Source organism: Cnephaeus nilssonii (genome assembly GCF_951640355.1).
Source record: "Cnephaeus nilssonii genome assembly, chromosome: 8".
In the NCBI taxonomy this organism is placed as follows: domain Eukaryota; kingdom Metazoa; phylum Chordata; class Mammalia; order Chiroptera; family Vespertilionidae; genus Cnephaeus; species Cnephaeus nilssonii.
The window spans coordinates 103,009,450-103,018,972 of record NC_137079.1 but is presented as its reverse complement, the minus strand read 5'-3'; the positions used below and the strand labels follow the sequence as shown (position 1 = coordinate 103,018,972).

The 9,523-nt window shown below is 52.6% G+C and overlaps 1 protein-coding gene across 3 annotated transcripts; it reads right to left on the bottom strand.

Annotated features, from left to right (window-relative positions):
* Positions 1 to 3,731: 3,731 nt before the first annotated feature.
* Positions 3,732 to 9,343, bottom strand: LOC307104319 (uncharacterized protein). 3 transcript variants are annotated; one of them, XR_013813885.1, is made up of 4 exons: positions 7,709 to 9,343; positions 7,072 to 7,159; positions 4,668 to 6,632; positions 3,732 to 4,543 (listed from the first exon to the last, which is right to left on the bottom strand). XR_013813885.1 is itself a non-coding variant. In XM_079779205.1 (3 exons), the coding sequence occupies exons 1-3, from the start codon at positions 8,396 to 8,398 to the stop codon at positions 6,343 to 6,345; spliced, it is 1,068 nt and encodes a 355-aa protein (XP_079635331.1). In that variant the 5' UTR covers positions 8,399 to 9,343; the 3' UTR covers positions 3,732 to 6,342. The 3 variants fall into 3 exon arrangements, 1 of the variants encoding a protein (XP_079635331.1); XM_079779205.1 differs by having other exon boundaries at positions 3,732 to 6,632; XR_013813884.1 differs by having other exon boundaries at positions 3,732 to 6,164; positions 7,072 to 9,343.
* Between the last annotated feature and the right edge of the window lie 180 nt (positions 9,344 to 9,523).

Here is a 9,523-nt window from a genome sequence, read left to right as displayed (position 1 = left end):
AAGACTGCCACGCAGGCCTCCCCTGAGCTTGTCAGGTTAGCATGTGGCTCCTTTCATCCACAGAATAAAGGAATCGAGAAAAAAGCAAGCGAGTGCAAAGGGTTAATCCTTCTCTACTTGGTTACAAGTAGTTTACACGTGGAGGCAGAGGAGGTGCAGATGGAATTCTTAGAGACTTGAACCCTTCCACTCCACCCCACATAGACATTCTTAAACTCTCCTGTGCTGAATCAAGGCCATCACCAATTAAAATAGGAATATTCTCTGGACTTTTTGCTGAGTATTGGTCACACAACTGCTTTCTAACCTTTTCCCAGATTTCATCAACAAAACTTAAGAAAGAAATCAAGAGTTTGACTACACTTAACAGAGCATAGTTTAAAGCATTTTTGAGGATTACCCACGTTTAACACCCGGCTAATTCATATCAATTCACAACATTATTCCTTTAAATCTGTGTTCACATGCTTGTGGGAGTGACCCCCTCGCTTCCTTCCCTTCGTACTCAGTCCCTGTTTGGGGGCCAAATGTGGGAGGAGAGCTGTTTCTCTCTTTTCCACGTCCTGCATGGAAAAGGAAACAGTCCGGTTGCTGAGTGTAGGAGCTGGGGATTAAGAAATTAAAGAAGGAAAGAGATCAAGAGGCAGAAATAGATTATGGCTGGGAGCTGGGTGGGAAGCCATTTCTCTGACGGAGAAGCAGCATGACGACAACGACCCGAGCCACGCAGTGCGTTTATTTTATAGGCCTAGATTTACATATCTAGTCCGCCCCCTGCCGACACCTAGGCTGCTATGAAGTCCAGCCTTATTGGGGAAGCATGTTCCCAGGGCGTGGTTCTGCCTACACCCTGAGTTCAACTGATGATAATTAAAGGAAAATGCCCATGTGTCTTCCCAGGCAGTCCTCTACACACAATGAAAGCAGTCCTGAGGGGGAAGTTTATAGCTCTACAGGCCTACCTCAAAAAAAAAAAAAAAAAATGGTAACAAATCATCTAACTCAACAACTCAAAGAACTAGAAAGAGAGCAACAAGAAAAAAACAGAGTGATCAGAAGGAAGGAAATAATAAAGATCAGAGCAGAAATGAATGACATAGAGACCAAAAAAAAAAAAAAAATACAAAAAATCAACAAAACCAAGAGCTGGTTCTTTGAAAGGATAAACAAGATTGATGAACCTCTAGCCAGGCTCACCAAGAAGCAAAGAGAGAGAACCCAAATAAACAGAATCAGAAATGAAAGAGGTGAAATAACACCAGACCCCACCAAAATGCAAAGGATTGTTAAAAAATACTACGAACAACTCTATTCCAACAAACTGGACAACCTGTGCAGAAGTCAGTTTTCGGCTCTCAAAAGAAATTTCAATCGTTGTACTGTTGATATTTGGTTCTGTTGACTAATGAGTTTGCTGACCACTGACCTACACAATGGAATACTATGCTGCGGTAAAAAAGAAGGAGTTCTTACCATTTGCAACAGCATAGATGGAACTGGAGAGCATTATGCTAAGTGAAATGAGCCAGTCAGAGAAGGATAAATATCACATGATCTCACTCATTTATGGAATATAATGATCAACACAAACTAATGAACAAAAACTGATCCAGAGACAGAGAAACATCCACCAGACTGTCAAACCTCAGAGGGAAGGTAGGGGAGAGATTAACCAAAGGACTTGTATGCATGCATATAGGCCTAACCAATGGACACAGACAAAAGGGGGGTGAGGGCATGTGTGTGCGGGCTGGGAGGGACTAATGGCAGGATGAGGACACGTATGTAATACCTTAATCAATAAAAAAAGAAATGTACATTAGATTACTGGCACAGATTCAGATTGCTATTCTCCCTCCCTCCCCCACAAATATCAGGATTACATTGGAATTAGCCTTTTAGCTTTCTCATTTTTACTATTGAAGTAAGGAGGACTTTATATATCCTGAATGTCAGTTCTTTGTCAGATATATGGCTGAGCAACCAGAAGTCAGGATCATTTTGTAGCCTAATCTTGTAAGTGATAGCCTGTTAGGGACAGAAAGAGAATAGAAGGGACTAGCTACAGTTATAAGAAATATTAATCATGTTCTGTTAACTGTGATTGTTCTGTCTGTTTAAAGAAAGCACATTAGATCTGGCTGAGAGTTGTATGCCCCAGGACATGGTAGTTAATTCCTTCCCCATGCCTGTAATTCCTCAGAATAAGCTTCATTCTCCTTTCCAAGAACTTCCTATCATCATGGAAAGATTAACAATCTTCTTGCCAAAACAAACTGGATAGGGGAGGTGCCCACCCTTTGCTACCCCCAGCACGCATTGCCTGTCCTGTAACCATTATACCTTGCCTACTTCCCCATGCCTGTAATTCCTACTCTTCTATATAATCTTTGTCCTTTTACCCAATATAAGCAGCTGGCTTATGGTGGGGTGCAGAGCAGATTTTTATGGATGACCTGCTCTCTCCCATCCTGCTGGCATTATTGGAATGTTTATATATGGTTCAACTCTGTCTCTGCTTAATTGGCTCATGTGATGACAAGCAGCCATGACCTATTGGTTGTCTGGTTTCAAACCATTGTTTTTGTCTTATTCTATTCATATTCTAATGTTGTAAACAAGTCTCTAGGCCCAGCCCACCTTCAAGGGAAGGGAGATACAAAAGGATGTGACTATCAGAAGGTGAGACCATGGAGAGCCATTTTAGAAACTGCCCACTACAAATGTCGAATTTTAATAACAATTAACATCTATTTAAACTTAGGATGAACATTTTTGATGTCATCTTAACGATGTATGAGTGGATGCAGAGTTTTCCAAAATTGTTTTAGAAATAAACAAGTACAGATGTTTGAAGACCTCAGAGCTTCAGGCCTAGTGCAGCTGGGTCCTTTTGGGTGGGGACTTGCGAGCAGGGTGGGGTGTCTGGGGGGAGTATGGGTCACCAGGAGTCTGCCAGCAGCGGAAAGGGCAGAAAATCCATAGCCCATTTCTGGGAGCTCCAATTCAGGTGGATGGAAAGTACAGGAAGATGCAAAGTGCATCTGGATTCCATGAGCATCAAAGGCTAGGAAATGCAGCTGGTTGTGGGTTTAGGATGGAGGGAGAAAAGGAATAAAAATGCAGTTTTCGAAACACAAATGAGTCTGGAGTGTGTAGGATGAAAAGAGAGGGCAAGGCTGGAAGCCAGTATCCAGCAGGAGGGATGGCAGGAACCCAGGACAGGGGATCGCACCCAACTGCAGATGGGAGAGGAGAGGATGCAGTTGGCACATGTTCTACAGGAGACTAATAGATGAAAGGGGCCGAAGATAGTCCTCCAGCAGACCAGGAGTAAGTCGCTTGAGAAACACTGCACTCTGGGCGCTTTTGGGAACTAATAGTACGAGGCCAGGGATCTCATCTCCCCAAGTTCACATCGTACTTGAGGGACAAGACAGCTCCGACTTCCTCTCTGGTGCGGAACAGGAATTCGCTGGTGCCTAAGCCGCCCCAGCCACCTAGAGAAAGAAAAAGGAAAGCAAGAGAATGGGAGGGGGAGAGGGTGGGAGAAGGGGGCAGGCGAGGAGGCTGGGCGTAAAGAGGGACCAGGACTAAAAAGAAAGCCTTTCTTTGAGTCTGGAGTAGGGGCCTGGCGTCGAAGGGCCGAGAAAAAAAAGAGAAGTCTGATTAGGGGCGACAGCAAAGAGGTAAAGAATGGAAACCGAACTTTGTAGCGTGACGATTGAAAGGTTTGCGACGCAGGAAACAAGACAGAGTCCAGGCCATGGAAAGGGGGGGAGGTTTTAATCTTGCGCTCCCGGGCGAAACTCACAGGTCCGAGAGTGGGCCAGGGGAGTTCGCGCCAAAACGGGGCTTAGGTACTTCCTTTATACAGCTGTTTAGTGAGGGGAGGGTGGAGGGCATGAGAGGTGTGGAATTCCTGCCTCGGGCAGGGGTCTGGAAAGGCTGGCAAGGTCTGGGAAGGCGCCAGTTATCTTTGTCACCATCTACCTTGTGGATGCTTGCAGGGCTGTGGTCTTTCCCCCCTGCCTTGACCTAACATCCCGGCCTTTTTGGTGATAGGGGGCGCCGAAATCGTCTGGCTACTTCCTGCTGATCAGGGGCGAGGAGGGTGGGGGATGTTAAAGGCCAGGGTCAGGCAGAGGCTGGTTGAGGGTGAGGGGCAGCCTAGTGTAGGGATGGAGCAGGAGCTGGTTTACAGTCACCGGTGACATTTCTGGATCCGGGAGCGGATGAATTTGAGGAGGCAGGGAGCTAGGAAAAAAAAAAAGACACAGATGAGAATTAGGGGCCCTATCAGGGGTAGGGTCCAGGTAGCTCTAAAGAGAGTTGTTCCGGGAGTGTCTTGCACGTAATTCTTCACTCAGCTTAGTCAGGTTCTGCACGTTCTGTTCCACCACTCTGGACTCGTTGATGTAGCAGCAGCATTCTTCTTGAAGGAACATGCAGGTTCCTCCTCTTTTCGCAGCAAGAAGGTCTAGGGCCCATCGGTTCTGCAGGGCTATTTGGACTACCGATGTTACTTGCCGCTGCAGGGAGGCTAAGGAGGTAGTAGTAGACTTCAGGGCTATCTGGAGTCTGTCATTGAAATCCTGAGCAGAGATTATGCTGTTCCCGAGGGCCCCCCCCCCCCCAGCGAGGCCTATCGAGGCAGCGATACTTACCCCCAACATGACCAGGAGGAAGGCGGCCCTGCGGGCCGGGGGTGGGATGAAGGGAGCAACCAGGCAAGCTCCGACTCTCCATACAAGGTTAGCTGGGGAACTACTGTGACCACGAAGCAAGGCCCGGGGTCAGAGGAGTTTACGCAGTTGCTTAAGGTGCCATTGCACCAAAAGAAGGTACCCGAGCTGGCCTTGTGGGACTGGCTGCAGTGTGGTTTTGGGTACAGTTCCAAGTGACCCGTCCCACAGTTACCGGGTTGCTGGTCTGGTAGCATATCCGTGGGGGCAAGGTGGGCTCTGGAGTTCCCGGTTCCCAGAGGGGAATGCCAGCCAGGGGAGGCTGACATTCACCGTGTCCTTGGGTTCCTGGAGGAGTCATGAGTGGGACGGCAGCCAGCAAAGGTCTTTGGAGAGAGACACATAAAAAGCAGTGCGAGACATTGGGCAGGGTGCGGGTCTCGTTAAGGAATAGTAGAGTGTGTTGGATAAGTTGGAGCCAAGAAGACAGGACTTCTACCCCGGGGGGAATCAGGCAGCTTCCCTTTAAGGGAATGTTCGGCCTGTAGGATGCTTTTGGAGACCTGGATTTGGGCCTCCTGGGCCATGATATATTCCCGGGCGATGAGGATGGTCCCTGAAGGGGTTGAGCTCCAACCACCCCCATATAGTTTTCCCATAATGCCTGCAACCCATCGCTGGTCCCAGGGGTCCCGGACCCTGATGTTGAAGGTCCCGTCCTTCCAGAAAAAGGAACCAGACCTGACCTCATTGTAGGCATCATGGATGACACAGCCTGACCAGCGGCAATCCCCACAGGTGTTGACGTCTCGATTACACCTGTCTGGGTTCCGCTGATCGTAAGCAGAGTAGGCATATGGTCGGCCACCATTGGACACTGACCAGAGGTCTACAGCAATCAGGATCTCCGCCTGGCATCCGACCAGAGGACAGTCCTGAGATCCTACCTGCCGGGTGACTTGTGTGCTGTCCTGGTCTGCTGTCCTGGTCGTAGGTTTCATGGACCTTGAACCTCCACACATAAGCAGGTGTGGGAGGGTGTAGGTTGCCCAGGGCTGGGAGGAGAAGGAGGAGGGGGAGGGCGGCTAAGGCAGACCTTAGTGGGGCCCAACACCTCACATTTATAGAAGTCATGCTGCTCCAGAGTCCTCTTGAGTCTGGAGAGGTGGTGCCACGATGGATCTTCAAGTAGTTTGGCTGCAGTGGGGGTTGTGAGGATTACTGTGTGCGGTCCCGTCCACCTGTCAGCCTGTTCCCGGAGCAGCTGCCTGCCAGTCCTGCCCTGGGAGGTGTCCCCTCATTTGATGGGTAGGAAAGTTGGGGCGCATTCCTCCTGGGGTGAGCAGGAGGAGCAGGCACTTATGACTGCCTCTCGTAGTGTGGGCGAGGTGAAGAGGGATGAAGGCCGTCTCCAGGGTCCACTCCAGTGTTACTATCGTGTAGGAGGCTTTCTGACGTCCCTGGGGGTCTAGACAAGAGCTTCCATCCACAAACAGAGTTAAGTCAGGATTAGAGAGAGGAAGATCTGAGAGTCCTGCCCAAGGTTGGGTGAGGACCTCTGACGACCTCAGGGCAGGAGCGCTTTGCTGCAGGTTGGGTGGAGGCGGCGGGAAGGAGAGTGGCTGGGTTCAGGGCTGGGGACTGAGTTAGGGGGATGTCAGGACTCTCCAGGAGCAGGAGATGGAGTTCCTGCATGGGGGAGGGGGCAAGGAGAGATAAGGACCGGTGTGACAGAAGATCTTGGAGAAGACCTGTAAGGGTTGCTGGAGGCCAATCTTCTGGGCCTCCTTGGTGAGAGCAGCAGCTGCAGCCAGAGCCCGGAGGCAGGGCTGCAATTCCCAAACTGTGGGATCAAGCTGTCTGGACAGGTAGGCTGCGGGGTGAAGGCTGGAAGAATCCTACCAGTGGAGGCCAGCTGTATGCCTCTGAGACGTGTCCAGGGAGGGGCTGCAGAGAAGGAGAACATCTCCATACTGGAGGAGAGTGCTGGGTTCTAATGAGCATTGTCAGAGGTCTCTGTTAGGCCTGGCCAAACAGATGAGGGCTGTCTCTGAACCCCTGGGGCAGGACCGTCCAGGTGAGTGGGTCCTTTTAAAATCCTTGTCAACAGTTAACTTTAAAACTTCTTGGAACAGGCCTCTAACTGCTTGAATTCAGAACTGAGTTTCTGATAAGCCTGTGCCAGCAAGAAAGTTGTTCTCTAGGGAGGGAGGAGAGGGGGAGAGGGCGGGGTGAGAAGGCGCTGAGGCCAGAGCATGTTTGCCATCAATACCCATGACCGAGATCGTGGAAGGGGCAATGGCCTGGAAAAGGAGGGCAAGAACAGAGACGTAGCCCCCGTATGATCAGGAAGGAGATCTGCTTACCCACTACCTTGAGCGTTTACCTGGGGGCCTGGCGAGGGTGATGGGTCGTTGAGTCCTGGCATCTTCAGCCTTCAGCCAGTTCCAGCGTGGCCAGCGGCAGGTCATGACCTGGAAGGACGGCCCCTCTACGTTGAGACGCAGAGGGCCCGTCACTTTTCCAGGGGCAGTCACTTTTCCAGTGGCCGCTTTGACCGCACGCCGGGCAAGGCTGGGCTGGAGCCCGGGGTTGGGGCACTGTGGCCTTCGTTTCTGCACTGGAAGCATCCTCTCGTTGCACCCCCACCACGCACGGTCCCTCTTGGACCATGCGTGGCTGCCACCGGCCCCAAAGGTAGCAAGGTTTGGGTTTGCAGACTCATCTCCTGTCGAAGGCGGGGCGTACTCTGCCTGCTCCTCACGGGCATTGAAAACCTTAAATGCCATATTCACCAGATCCCGGACAAGGGTCTGAGGGCCATCCTCTGTCTTTTTTAACTTTTTTTCGGATATCTGGGGCTGACTGCGAAATGAAGTGAGTGGCTAGAACTGTTGCTCCTGCCGGGGACCCAGGGTCTAGGCGAGTATATAAAGTCAGAGCCTCAGTCAGCCTGTTAAGGAAGACCACGGGTTCTCATCTGGTCCCTGAGTAACTTCCCTCAGTTTGTCAAAATTAACTACCTTGTGGGAGACGGCCTGTAGGCCGGCTATTAGGCATTGGAGCATCTGGTCGCGATGTCGGCGCCCCTCTCGCCCTTCCGGGGTATCTAGTTGGTACACCCAGCCTGGTTCCTGACGAGGAACGGCCTGGGGAGGTCGGGGAGTGAGGATGGGGGAAGGGAGGGAGCGGACGGCAGGGCAGAAGGAGGCAGGGCGGAAGGAGCCCTGTTGCTGGGAGGCGGGCGAGCCGGAGGGGAGGAGGAGGAGGAGGCGGGGCCGCGGACCCGGGGGCTCCAGGGTCCGAGCCCGGGTCGCTGTCCGGGCGGCCTGTGCCTGAGCCAGGGGCGCTGCCCGCCCTCCCCATGCCTGCTCCCTTGCCGCCTCCGCTCCCCCACCCCGGAGCGCGCGGGAGCCAGCTGTTTGGAGCGGCTTGCGGGATGGCGGGAGGGTGGCTCTCGTGCTGTGCGGCGCCGATGGTTGCGGCGATGGTTGCAGCCGCGGGGAAGAAAGCGCAGCGGCGGCCGCGGGAGGGAGCGGCGCGATCGCGGTGGTGTTACCCACGGCCGCGGAAGCCGCGGGTGGGCAGGTGAGGTGCTGCCGAGAAAGCACCTGCCACGGGGAAGAAGGAGCCGTGGCGGAGGAGGAGGAGGAGGAGGGAGCCGAAAGCGTTCGGCGGGAGGAAGAGGGGTGGAAGTGAGAGAGCAGCTGCATCCAAAGAGTCAGAGAGAGTAGAAGGAGCAGAGGAGGACAGAGTCAGAGAGAACAGAAGGAGCAGAGGGAGGGACGGGAGCGCAGATTGAAAAAGGCCTGGACATATGGAACCTCCAGCCCCTTCCCAGCTCATTGGCAGGAATTGTTAAGGTCGGTCAGGATGTTAAAATCGAAAGTCCCATCTTCAGGCCATTGTGACCTGTTGTCCAATTCATACTGAGGCCATGCCACGGTACAGAAGTAAATGAGGCGTTTAGGACGCAGATCCTGGGACAGGCCCAGCTTAGCCAGATTGGTGAGTAGGCACCCAGCGGCGCCTGCGAGTCAATTTTGGATTTCTGGTTGCCCATTTTGAAACCTAGGGTCAGTAGCAAAGGCCCAAGGATCAGCGTCCCAATCGTTGAGCCAAGGCTACGGACGGGAATCCGAGGGATGGTGGGAGACGTCTCTCGCCGACCCCCTGGGATCCGGAATGAGGCCAAAAGGCCGGAGACCGAGGGGAAGTAGAAACGTCTTCACTACCCCCCAGGGTCAGAACCTTTCCTGGAAAGGTCCGGAGGGCTATGCCCGGAAAGCAATCTCTGACGCGGACCGCGATTTACGGACAGAGACGCGGACGGAGGACCCTAGGAGTCAATAGGGACTGGGACTCACCAACTGACGCTGCCGAGCTGGAAAGAAGCCTGAGGGTTCCGGGGAGACAAGTGGGGAGGGGTACCCCAAATGGGATACACACTCAATCCCCACCCGGGTTCGGCACCAGATGAAAGGTTTGCGACGCAGGAAACAAGACAGAGTCCAGGCCATGGAAAGGGGGGGAGGTTTTAATCTTGCGCTCCCGGGCGAAACTCACAGGTCCGAGAGTGGGCCAGGGGAGTTCGCGCCAAAACGGGGCTTAGGTACTTCCTTTATACAGCTGTTTAGTGAGGGGAGGGTGGAGGGCATGAGAGTGTGGAATTCCTGCCTCGGGCAGGGGTCTGGAAAGGCTGGCAAGGTCTGGGAAGGCGCCAGTTATCTTTGTCACCATCTACCTTGTGGATGCTTGCAGGGCTGTGGTCTTTCCCCCCTGCCTTGACCTAACAACGATAAGAGCGGCATGAAATGTGGAGCAGCCTGAGGGTGGAA

Bases quoted from the DNA above. Each gene is read 5' to 3' on its own strand.
- LOC307104319 (XM_079779205.1), bottom strand. From the start codon at position 8,398: ATGCAGCTGCTCTCTCACTTCCACCCCTCTTCCTCCCGCCGAACGCTT. The intron at 7,160-7,708 runs GTAGTTAATTTT...CCGTCCTTCCAG, and splicing joins TACAGGCCGTCTCCCACAAG to GTCATGACCTGCCGCTGGCC. The intron at 6,633-7,071 runs GTAAACGCTCAA...CCTTCTCTGCAG, and splicing joins CACCCTCGCCAGGCCCCCAG to CCCCTCCCTGGACACGTCTC.